General features: G+C 38.1%; 3 protein-coding genes across 11 annotated transcripts; 1 reads left to right on the forward strand and 2 right to left on the reverse strand.

Moving 5' to 3' along the window:
- Position 1: 1 nt before the first annotated feature.
- Positions 2–4,015, reverse strand: LOC144210772 (carboxypeptidase A1-like). Its single transcript, XM_077737651.1, has 12 exons — positions 3,878–4,015; positions 3,053–3,314; positions 2,471–2,552; positions 2,240–2,374; positions 2,045–2,149; positions 1,864–1,965; positions 1,540–1,641; positions 1,364–1,474; positions 1,105–1,195; positions 559–758; positions 401–485; positions 2–261 (listed from the first exon to the last, which is right to left on the reverse strand). Exons 2-12 carry the CDS (start codon positions 3,130–3,132, stop codon positions 74–76), a joined length of 1,281 nt encoding a protein of 426 aa, XP_077593777.1. The 5' UTR covers positions 3,133–3,314; positions 3,878–4,015; the 3' UTR covers positions 2–73.
- A 32-nt stretch (positions 4,016–4,047) lies between these two features.
- On the reverse strand, positions 4,048–8,091 carry LOC144210758 (carboxypeptidase A1-like). Of its 3 annotated transcripts, XM_077737618.1 has the most exons (12): positions 7,778–8,091; positions 6,893–6,952; positions 6,728–6,809; positions 6,498–6,632; positions 6,095–6,199; positions 5,915–6,016; positions 5,652–5,753; positions 5,386–5,496; positions 5,137–5,227; positions 4,825–5,024; positions 4,664–4,748; positions 4,048–4,482 (listed from the first exon to the last, which is right to left on the reverse strand). In XM_077737618.1, the coding sequence occupies exons 1-12, from the start codon at positions 7,801–7,803 to the stop codon at positions 4,295–4,297; spliced, it is 1,287 nt and encodes a 428-aa protein (XP_077593744.1). In that variant the 5' UTR covers positions 7,804–8,091; the 3' UTR covers positions 4,048–4,294. The 3 variants fall into 3 exon arrangements, with proteins under 3 accessions (XP_077593744.1, XP_077593755.1, XP_077593763.1); XM_077737629.1 differs by lacking the exons at positions 6,498–6,632; positions 6,728–6,809; positions 6,893–6,952; XM_077737637.1 differs by lacking the exons at positions 6,095–6,199; positions 6,498–6,632; positions 6,728–6,809; positions 6,893–6,952.
- LOC144210809 (retinal homeobox protein Rax-like) lies at positions 7,479–11,135 on the forward strand. Of its 7 annotated transcripts, XM_077737733.1 has the most exons (7): positions 8,019–8,165; positions 9,027–9,162; positions 9,312–9,414; positions 9,498–9,554; positions 9,912–10,060; positions 10,196–10,309; positions 10,696–11,135. In XM_077737733.1, the coding sequence occupies exons 3-7, from the start codon at positions 9,348–9,350 to the stop codon at positions 10,885–10,887; spliced, it is 579 nt and encodes a 192-aa protein (XP_077593859.1). In that variant the 5' UTR covers positions 8,019–8,165; positions 9,027–9,162; positions 9,312–9,347; the 3' UTR covers positions 10,888–11,135. The 7 variants fall into 7 exon arrangements, with proteins under 7 accessions (XP_077593850.1, XP_077593888.1, XP_077593866.1 ...); XM_077737724.1 differs by lacking the exon at positions 8,019–8,165 and adding an exon at positions 7,479–7,661 and having other exon boundaries at positions 9,027–9,414; XM_077737762.1 differs by lacking the exons at positions 8,019–8,165; positions 9,027–9,162 and adding an exon at positions 7,479–7,661 and having other exon boundaries at positions 9,309–9,414.
- Positions 11,136–11,480: the final 345 nt, after the last annotated feature.

The raw sequence follows: 11,480 nt of genomic DNA on the forward strand, positions 1-11,480 counted from the left end.
TCTTTTTTTTCCCTTGACTATTGCTTTATTGGTATTGATGACTTCACTTTTCGTGCAGAAGACTGTGTGCACCTCAGTAGAGGTTTTTGGAGGTGTGGTCCATGATGGCCATGAGGGCCAGCCATGTCTCTTTGGCAGTGGGGATGATCTGGTTGGCAGGCAAGATGAAACCAAAGCGTCCAGTATCCCGCAACTCAAACGTGAACGAGTACTTGATGCCCTGATTATAGGTCCAGTCGATGGTTCCGCCACTGGCTTGATCTGGAAGACCACACAGAAAATTAAACAGCTTGAACTTCAACTACCAAGTAAAATTGTAACCGCTAAATATGGTTGAATGGACTTTGATATGTCCCAAGATGGACCAAGAACGTCAAAGTGTACATTAAAAGAAACTCACAGATTGTGTTGAAGATGCTTCCGTATCGGTAGCGAGTGCCGTAAAGGGAAGTCAGGTCGGTGACGGCCTTCCTGGCCAAATTGTGCTGCGCGGGGCATCAATATAATGAACATATAAGATAACATGTGCAGCATCAATGATTTGTGTTGATCTCCTACCAGCTCTTTCTGGTCCTTGACAGGTGTCCTAGTGTATCCATAGGGGTAGAGCAGCATTTGCGAATACGCGTGGATGGAGACGAAGGACTTGATGTTTCCATGAGACTTGACGAAGTTCACAATGGAGCTGACCTCCGATTCAGAGTGTGCCCGCGGGCCGCGGTAAGTCTCCGAGCAAGGACTGCCACTAGCACCAGGACCTAAGCAATGATGGAAAATATTAATGTTACTTCTCACTAGTCATTCATCCTGAATATTTTAGGCTTGTGAACTTACAGGGACTGACTAATGAGGAACTAACAAAGATAAAAAAATGATGTTTGGAACAACTGATTGACTACTTGTTAATAATGAATACAAAGTAATCCAGCAATAATGGAGTTAAAAATTATGGGATGTGTGTTTCAAATCTCTCATTTAAAACTACTGAAAGAACAAAGAACCAGGCAACAATCTAACTTAAAATGTGAAAAACAAAAGAGATGGTTTATCAGCTAATACTGTCACAATTGTCACAAGGCTACATTTCTGAAAGGGAGACCTTACCTCCAAAACCAGCATCCCAGTTCCTGTTGGGATCTACTCCTACACAAGAGGAACCACGATTGGGCTTTCTGGTCTTACGCCACATGCGATTCTGGAAACATTAGACCCAATATTGAACAATGTCAGGAGTGTAGCTGGTAATACTCAAAACGTTTCTGTGTGACAATGAGCTAGAGCCCAAGCCTTTTGAATAGAAATGGCTGGTATTGAATCATTTTTTCTTAATGATTTTTTTGTTGATGTTGGAATGTTGACTCACTCTTGTTTGCGAGTAGTGGAAGCCATCAGGATTGGTGACGATCTCCAAGAAGATATCCATCTTGTTGAGAATGGCTGTGAGGACGGCATCGCGACCGTAGTCAGTCACGATCTAAAAAAAAAAAGATTTGTTAATTAAAAGCATTGCTGGAGAAGTATTTCAAGTCCTTTCTTCACCTTTTTGGCGAACCAGGTGCCGCTAGCTTGAGTGATCCATTCACGGGAATGGATGCCAGTGTCGAGCCAGATGGCAGGACGGTTGTTTCCACCTGTGCTGAACTGCAAACAATAAACAGGTGTTGTTTTAAATGCTATTTTCAACAAAAGGCTTTTAAGATCACAAACTTGCTCTAAAACCTCATTGCATTCATTCATCCACACATTCTCGAAAGGGTTGTAAGGACTGCGCCCTGGACTGGTCGCCAGTCAGCCGTAAGTCAAACTGAATTATACACACTTTATAATCCTGAAACTAGGTTTCGTGCACTCTAGCGATATTACCTTGAGTACATTGAGAGGACGATTCTCGTAACTTTGACCAATCACCAGCTTGCTGACCAGTCCGGGATTCTCGGCCACCAGCATGTCCTGGAACGCGTATATCTAAAAGAAGCATGTCAGTAAGGTGAATCCAACGAAAAGCAACCGGCTGCTTCGAGTGAAAATGGGCATTAAGCAACACCTCGGAGATGGTGTGGTAATTTGAGTAGTCGAAGTTGTCAGTGTTTCTGGGCATTGCTAAACGGGCAGAGGCGTCCATCTCCTCTAGTTCCTCATCCAGGATCGCCTGAACAACAACAACAAAAAGGAAATTCATCAAATGAGCAACTCACTGAAGAACAAAAAGACTAATTAACTAAGAAGAGGTCAGTCTTACCTGCAGGTCTTCAATCATGACTGAGAATTTGATGTTGTTACTCTCCAGAAAAAGTTTAACAGCCTCCAGACTTTCTGAGGGCACTCTGATGTCCACGTTAATGTCCACATCATTGGCCTCTTTCCAGAAGTCCAGCTGACAAGCACATACATGAATAACCACATGTAGATTATCAATACAATAGCCATAAAAAATGGTAAAGTTTTATATTCTTGTTTAGGAATTCCTAACCCCATACTCCTCCATGTCCTCCATTTTCTTTAGAAGAGACAGTTGTGCTTCATCCTTTGCCACAGTGCGGAGAACTTGATGTCTTTAAAGAGACACAGTGGTTAGCACAATAAATCTAGTTTATTCAAAACAGCGTTTTAAAAACACAACAGCAGTAGCAAACACTTTCTGGCTTGTAGAACACAAGAACATCACAAGCATGCAAAGAACATCAAATCAAGTCAACACTTTTCACATTTTAAAAGAAGTAGAAAGCTTTTTTTGTATTGTTATTCATAAACAGATACAAAAATATTCAACTTTAATTTAAAAAAAAATGCAATTTTCCAGTTCAGTCCTTCTTTGAACAGCTCATACCTGGATAGTTACATTTTTTTGAACACAAATATAGCATCATCATTTTCTCCACATTTTGTTTCAAAAGTATATCCATTTTTTTTCTAAGTCTCACAAATATGCCGAAATACTGGGTACTTTCTGTAGCTTTTGTGTGGAGTTCATCACAGGCTTTACTCCATTGCATATTACCAATTTTCAGAACGTAGTATGTTTAGAATTCCGTAAAAATAAGCATCAACTCACCCTTCAAACGTTTCCTTACTGAGCGCCGCAACAAGCAGCCCGGCCAACACGAACACGACCCTCATCATGACAGAATTCATGAATCCCACCCGAGTTCCCTGGTTCGGTCCTTTATGGACCCACCAGGGGCGGGTCAATGTCACCTTGCTCAAGGGCAGGGAGGAGTTTTACCAGCTGCACGATTCACACACTAGTTTCCACCTGGAACGCCAAACTCCAGCCTCTGCTGATTTTGAAAGTTTCCCCACTCCTGATTCTCAATCTGCTCAAAGCAAGAGAAAAACAACAACTACAATATATTTTTCTCTTTCACAATCACTTTGATCATTAGGTAATTATAAACAAATACATTCCTTACTAACAATAGCTATTATCAGTAATTATTAAACAACCACCAATACTATTATTGTGACTAAACAGAAATAGCAAAACAAAAAGGAAGTGCATTTCATAGTGTTCTGCATGTCCGTAAAAGGTAGTATTGAGATATAATGTCATACATAGTATGGCATCTCTTCAAAAAATATTTTTTCTACAACTGCAAAGTCATCAGGAATATTCCTCTAAATATACTTTAGCTCACTTTTATAAGTCTTAATCTTAAAACAATACATTTTACTTAGAAAATGTTCAACATTGGACATTCTTTTGACTCTGACAAATGTGTTTGACAAGAAAAACAACATTAAAATTGCTTACAAGTTGGAACAGTTTTGCCTTACACAAGGCCACAGATAGCCAAGTAAACTCACGCACGTGATTCCATAAAAACACCTGCTACAGTCTCACAAGTACACACACAGACACATTGATGCCAGTACATACCTGTTCACAGAAGATGTCTGAAGGCCATTCGACATTTGTCTTCTTGTTACAGTGAGACAGCATTTCCGCTCAGAACTTCCTTTTTTTAAATTTTTCAACCCTGAAAGATTGCTGCATGTGTGCTGTTAATTGCAAAACAGTTGGTGAAGTGAAGAGAAAGAAGGCAAAAGTTCTTTCAAACTTTCTCAACTAAGATTTAATTAAAAAAGGAACTGATCAAAAGGGAGAAAGTTGTTAGAATATCTGACATTTCAAAAAGGCTCAAATCAATATCAATATTCTCTGCCTGCTCACACCTACAAAGTAGTAAAATAAATACAAATTAAAAATATTTAACACTACGATTACACTATCAGGCCCCTTTGCATTTTTTGGGTATGGATAACCTCCCTCCCCCATCAGAGAATGGTGTACACATTAGTAGAGGTTTTTGGAGGTGTGGTCCATGATGACCATAAGTGCAAGCCACGCCTCCTCAGCAGTGGGAATGATCTGGTTGGCAGGCAACAGCAACCCGTAGCGTCCCGTGTCACGCAGTTCGAGAGTGAATGAGTACTTGATTCCATTATTGTACGCCCAATCGGTGCTCCCACCACTGGCCGGGTCTGGAATGCCACATAGAAAATTAAAAAGTCTTGCACCCAATTACTTACTAGGTAGAATTGCAACTGCTAAGAATTGCTGTTGTCTGAACGCATTAAATGGCATTTCCCATGACTGACCCTTGGACCACCAGAGTCAATCTGTCAGACTGACTGGTGGACATGAATGGAAAGAAAAACTCACAGATTGTGTTGAAGATGCTTCCATACTGGTAGCGAGTGCCGTAAAGCGAAGTCAGGGCAGTGATGGCCTTTTTGGCCAAGTTGTGCTGCAAAAGCATAAAGTTAACACAGACATAGACCATAACACGTACAGGAGCGTCATGATTAAGGTCAAACACCTACTAGTTCTGCCTGGTCTTTGACAGGTGTCGCAGTGTATCCATAGGGGTAAAGTAGCATCTGCGAGTATGAATGGGTGGAAACGAAGGACTTGATGTTTCCATGAGACTTGACGAATTTCACGATGGAGCTGACCTCCGTCTCAGAGTGTGGATGCGGCCCACGGTACTTCTCCGAACAAGGACTTCCACTTGAACCGAGGCCTAAAGGATGATAAAGAGATTTTCCGCCATTGAGCAATAATAAGTACTATAAACAAGTGGTTAACAAACATCAACAAAAGATGTTTTTTCTGATGTTACTGTGTGAAAATACCTCCAAAACCAGCGTTCCAATTCCTGTTGGCATCGACCCCCACACAGTGGGAACCAGGATTGGGCTTCCTGGTCTTACGCCACATGCGATTCTGCAAACATTAGACCCAACCCTATCAGGAGTATAGCTGGTAATACTCAAAACGTTTTTGTGTGACAGTGAGTTAGACATCCAAGCTTTTTGAACAGGGATGGCTGGCATTGAATCATCTTTCTTAATGATTTTTTTTTTGGTGGAATGTGGACTCACTTTTGTTTGGGTGTAGTGGAAGCCATCAGGATTGGTGACGATCTCCAAGAAGATGTCCATCCTGTTGAGAATGGCGGTGAGGACAGGATCATGGCCGTAGTCGTCAACAATCTGAAAGTAATCCATTGATGTTGGTATAATTGTGAACACATTTACCATTATTTCCTTTTTTACACATATCATTGTCATTAGATTTGAAAAAAATCAAATTCTAATTTTTGCTAGATTTTAGGGGTGCATTTACTAAATATGAGTCTTATATTCACCTTCTTGGCAAACCAGGTACCGCTAGCCTGAGTGACCCATTCAGGAGAGTGGATTCCCGTGTCAATCCAGTTGGCAGGTCGGTTGACCCCACCCGTGCTGAACTACAAACGTTGTAAAAATGTTCTGTTGAATGTTGTTGTCAAGAAAAAGCTTTCAAATAATTACACTAACACTGGTCACAAACTAAAACTATAATAATATTCTATCAGTCGAACTAAATGACACATTTTTATGCACTCCACTCCCTCTCAAGCATTGTTACCTTGAGCACATTGAGTGGACGTCCTTCGTAGCTTTGACCAATCACCACCTTGCTGACCAGTCCAGGACTCTCGGCCACCAACAAGTCTTGGAAGCAGTATATCTGAAACAATCATGTGAACAAGATGAATTCAAAAATAAAATCCATCCCTAACAATTTAAAAACGGCATCGAGTGGCACCTCGCGAATGCTGTGGTATCTGTGGAAGTCAAAGTTATCAGTGTTTCTGGACTCGTATTCACAGACAAACGAATTTATTTCCTTCTGCTTTTGGTCCAGGATCACCTGTCGAAAAATAACAACTTGCATGTCATTCAATAGAAAGAAAAAATCTCCACCCTAAATGTTTGAACCACAAAAATTAAGCAAGATCTCCTAAAGCAATGACTTAAATAAAATTCCACAAATAACGATCAGTTGAACTAAACTCACGAAAACTTACCTACTAACCTTTAACAAACAGGGAAGTTATTGTAAAAGTAAAAAAAAAAAGAGTAACACCAAAGAAGCACTTAGCAGGCATGAATCCAAATGACTAATTTCCTACTAATGAACAAACAAGAGACTAATCAGGCTATGTGACCTGCAGGTCTTCAATAATGACTGAGAATTTAATGTTGTTGCTTTCCAGGAAATGTGTGACAACTTCCAAACTTTCTGGGGGCACTCTGATGTCCACGTGAGCGTTCACGTCACCTGCCTTCCTCCAGAAGTCCACCTGACAAACACACAAGTACACCCCCACGCGACCTTATCTATATGTACCATAGAATCTGTGTAGTTTTATGTCCCTTTTAAGGGACACTGCCTCACCCCATACTGTTCCATCTCCTCCATTTTTTTCAGAAGAGACAGCTGCGCTCCATTCTTTGGCACCATACGAAGAACCTGATGTCTTTAAATACACCACATGGTGGATTGCACACTATTCTTAAAAAAAAATACACACAATTACAGGCCCACAGGTCATTAACTCACCCTTCGAACCTTTCCTTGCCCAGCACGGCAACCAGTAGAGTGGTCAACAATAGCAGGAACCTCATCATGACAGAATTCAAGAGTCCCGCTCATCAGTTATACATCATAACAAAAAAAAAAAATCTTGAACTTGAAATTTTAACTCAACCAGTTTTTTGGCTTTTCAATTTTTTTTCAATGTTTAATTAACTTAATTAAACCAGTTTATGCTTTGAACTCAGTATTAGAATAGTATAATAACTAATCTAAATGTCTAAGAATTATTATATTATTATATTTTTTATTTTTTATTTTGTTTTATTTTTTATCTTATATTTTACACATGGCACCTTTAAGATAGGATTTTTAACAAATAGATAGCATAGGGATATGAATAGGAAATAACTTCCCAATGTGAAACAACAGATTGTATTTGTTGACATTCCTGTATACCAAGAAGGATACTACATAAGTACCAAGGTGGTATCATTGATATTGTTGGGTAAATTTATTACCTCTATTCTAAAAACATGCAGATCAGGTTAGGGTTAAAAGACCAATTTGTAGTGTATGCTTTAATTGTCTATGTACCCTGTGATTGGTTGGTGACCAGTCGGGGGTGTAACTGAAGTCAGCTGGGTTCTGCTCAACAGTGACCTTCATGAGGACAAACGCTGTAGAAAACCAATGGACGGATTTCCAAAAGCACTTTTGTTACTGATTTGAAGTCTAAACATGTTCAGGCTCAACTTTTTAAAGACTACATTTTCCATTTGGACCTTATAACCAGGTATTTATCTTCTTTTGTTTGAACTTTTACTTAAAGAAACATTGAAATACATTTGGACAATAGATTATTCGTATTGTATTATCTGAAAAAGTATGGATGTAAATAAAAGTACTCACTGCAAAGGCATAGTTGTCGAGACCATTGCTCTGCCTTTCTGGAGCCATTTTTACTTCATGTGGATGTCAGGAACAAAAAAAAAAAAACCTGCATAAATGAAGAACCCATGAGATGGAGAAAAATGGAGTGTAGCTGGTAGAAGCGAAGATCTAACTGCTAGACAGGTAGGTGGGAGAAGGGAGTGGGCAGCATAAGAAGGAGGTATCAAAGTCCAAACATGGGACTTGTGGATTGAAATGAGTCGCACCCACGGCTCATGTGAAGCCAATTAGAAGAGTAACAGAAGCTGACCCTTTTACTAGTATCCACTGGAGCCAGAAGACATCTTCAGTTTCTTCGCGTTATTTTATCAGGGGACAATTTTGGACAAATTGAAATTTCATAACAGTGAGTCAAATCTAACAAACTACTATTGCTTCCCTCTGAGGAATACATAACACACATAAGATCTTCAACAACAAAAAATGTCTGAATGTTATTGTCTATTTCATTTTAGTCTACAATGTATTTTCCTGTTTCTGTATTTTCATCTTCCTACTACTGCAAAAAAAAGTGAATTACCCGAGTACGGGATGAATCTAATCTTAAATGAATAGTAGGTTTGAAAATGCATTATATTATAAGGCATATATTTTGCACACTACAACTCAGCTGCAACCTCTTAACTTTCTGTCCATTTTGTTTTTGGGCTGGATTCACAAGTATAACTATGGGGCCTGCAAGATTTAAAAATAATAATGTAATAGATCAATGTTTTTTATAATGTGATTTGATCTTTTTCATAGTAGCTATTTTTGAGTTAAAAAAAAATGGGCCAAAGACAATGTGCGATCATTTAAATTATGGATTGAAAGCCATTAATGATCTATTTCTGCCAAACACCCCTTTTTAAGACTGGGAACGTAACCCATATATGTTTTGATATTTCAAATAGATATTTTCCATCATATTCCACAAGAGAAGAGGTGAATTGAAGTATGACAGGGCATGGAAAGGACAAGGTCATAAAGATTACAACTCCAATAGATATCCTGATAAGACAACAAACAAAAAAGGAGTGTCGCTTTAATGCGGCTACATTTCAAAATGAATCACACTTTAACCAGTGGAAGTATCCCATTGCCTAATTATATAATAAATATACTGCACCCATGAGTTTGCTTGTAAATTTACACTAAGATGAAAACTTTCAGATATTGATAAGCCTTTTCTTAGAAACTCCTCCTCTATTCTGACCATGTGATGTAGGTTCGTAGGCAACTACACAAGAGTGAGCAACTTGAAGGAGCTCACCTTTCAGGGAGCAGAGTGCAAGATAAGAACCAAAGAACACAAGGGAAAAGCCAGAGGGGATTTTTTTTAAACCGTCCCTGCTATTCTGGAGGTGTTGCATTCTTAACCTATATATATATAAATATGTATATATATTGAATGCCGTATTACATATTGCTTGAAATGCTGGAAATGTGGGATGATCGTGAGAAGGGATATGACCAGAAATCATGCCAAAAATTATCTCATTCCATTGAGGAGATTCTAAGGAAGCCCAACTGCATCAGAGAAGTGAACATGGCAAATCGTGAGTGGTCTGTTATTAAGGAAAACCCCAGGATATCAAGTCAGCGTGTATGTGCAGGTATGCATGTCTCACCAAATAATGTTGCTTGTTTAATGTATGGATACAGGATTTTTTCTTGACATTTTTGTTTTTATTCAAAGAAAATCTAGAAATCAGACGACATGAAGAGTCTTCAAAATCGAATACAAAGTGTACAAGTGAGTATTGCTTTATATGAAACAAATATAAATGCAAGAAATTACTCTAAAGAAGTGTTTGGGGAAAGTTGCATTATCACAAGGACTAAATTGCTGTGGGCACAATACAATATAATTATTCTTCTCATTAGAATATTTTAACCATTGATCTATTTTGCTAAACAAATACGGTAAAGTAATAACTTGTGGTAAACACCCAATAAGTGTTCCTGGTGGATTTTTGTTCCTAATATACAAGATAAATATAATACCAAATTCTTCCTTTACATTCTGTAGATTTAGCCAAGGAAAAAAAAATATTTACCTCCTGGTCCTCTCATTTTTTCCCCTGATGTTATAAATTGTTGTTTTTCACAGTTGGACGAAGAAAGAGACAATCCAGGGTGACGTTTACATCGATCCAGGTTCAAGAGATGGAGAGGGTTTTCCAGCAGACACACTACCCAGATGCCAACACCAGAGAGCAGCTTGCCTCTTGTCTGCTGCTCAGTGAGGCGTGCATACAGGTACAATATATATATCTCTAGATTCATATTCAACATCATTGAATTGTTAGAATTAGCTAATTTAATGGAATGATTTTCTATCTTCCACAAAAAAATGTGGCCCAAGAATAAATCAAATGTTTGTGTTTTCCAAAGATTTGGTTTCAGAACCGTCGAGCCAAGTGGAGGAAGACAGAAACACTGACCCAGATTCATTCAACAGACAAACAGCATTTACACTTGGACAACAAACAGCATTTCCTATTTGAGGTACATTTTAGATATAAATATGATACAACACCACATGAAAATACAATCCCATATTATATACTGTTTGTATAGTACTAGCTTCCTTTGCAATGTAAAATACGACTAAGCATTGATTTAACCCTGTAAGTAGCAGTATACAAAATATTGCAATATTGATGCTTCCACTATGCATCTCTAAACACTAAAGCGGCCCTAAAATTATTTAGATATAATGTGAAAATGTGAAAAAATGTATGGATGCATTTCATTATGTTTTGTATAAAATATCCTCCAGTCAGTTGAAGGCTAACACTAAATTAACTATTATTTTGTGACAACTTGCCTTCTCAAAATACTTACAATAATTGCATTCAATTCAATTCTATTCAATTCTGTTCCTCCATCAGAACCCACAGATGGCAACAAGCTGTTGGCTGCCATTTTTCCCACAGGTGCCAACGAATTCAAGACTGCTTTTCACCCCAAAATCACCGCCTGGCATGTTAACCAAAACCCATTTAACCCGTCACAGAACTCTTTATGTAAACCCACTGATAGGAAATGCAATTCTTATTAACAATGACAGGATTACATTGTGACATAATACCACAAGGATTTTTTTATTCATGATTTTTCTGTTATGTGCAGAGCTCATTCTTGGAAATTAAATGTACTATTCTTTAAATAACACAGAATTGTTATGTGTATTCAACACGCCACACAAACTGCAATATATGAAGTATATATTTGTGCTGCATAATCATATAAATTAGTTAAGTAATAAGTTATTTTCGTGGAACTGAATTTATTTGGGAATGATAAGATAATATGTCACCTGTGTTCATCAACTGGCCCTTATTTAAATATTCGCATGTAACTCGAGTTCGCCTGTGGGTCAGCTAATAAAGAAATATGACATTCATAACTATCCACCATTCACGCATTTTCTAAATAAATAAAATCCTCATAATTTTATGGTCAATTTTCTACTTTTGGATAGCATTATACAGTATGTCTAATGTAAAATACAACAAATACAATCTATTTTTAAGTGCTACTAGGCCTTGACTGTATTATACAAAACATTTACAATTACGTACATCTGCTTCTAACATGGATCAGAGAAATGCTTATCTTTCTTTTGCTTGGGGTTATTAAGAGTAATTGTCAATTACAGCCAAGAGATCCCAAC

Source organism: Stigmatopora nigra, chromosome 2 (genome assembly GCF_051989575.1).
Source record: "Stigmatopora nigra isolate UIUO_SnigA chromosome 2, RoL_Snig_1.1, whole genome shotgun sequence".
Taxonomy (NCBI): Eukaryota; Metazoa; Chordata; class Actinopteri; order Syngnathiformes; family Syngnathidae; genus Stigmatopora; species Stigmatopora nigra.

Coding starts and splice junctions, on each gene's coding strand:
- LOC144210772 (XM_077737651.1), bottom strand. CDS start 3,132: ATGAATTCTGTCATGATGAGGGTCGTGTTCGTGTTGGCCGGGCTGCTT. Junction 1,642..1,863: donor GTCCTCTCAATGTACTCAAG/GTAATATCGCTA, acceptor TATTGTTTGCAG/TTCAGCACAGGTGGAAACAA. Junction 486..558: donor TCAAGGACCAGAAAGAGCTG/GTAGGAGATCAA, acceptor TGCCCCGCGCAG/CACAATTTGGCCAGGAAGGC.
- LOC144210758 (XM_077737618.1), bottom strand. CDS start 7,803: ATGGTCTCGACAACTATGCCTTTGCA. Junction 6,810..6,892: donor GGCAAGGAAAGGTTCGAAGG/GTGAGTTAATGA, acceptor GTGTATTTAAAG/ACATCAGGTTCTTCGTATGG. Junction 5,754..5,914: donor GTCCACTCAATGTGCTCAAG/GTAACAATGCTT, acceptor CAACGTTTGTAG/TTCAGCACGGGTGGGGTCAA.
- LOC144210809 (XM_077737724.1), top strand. CDS start 9,210: ATGCCGTATTACATATTGCTTGAAATGCTGGAAATGTGGGATGATCGT. Junction 9,555..9,911: donor ATCGAATACAAAGTGTACAA/GTGAGTATTGCT, acceptor TGTTTTTCACAG/TTGGACGAAGAAAGAGACAA. Junction 10,061..10,195: donor TCAGTGAGGCGTGCATACAG/GTACAATATATA, acceptor TGTTTTCCAAAG/ATTTGGTTTCAGAACCGTCG.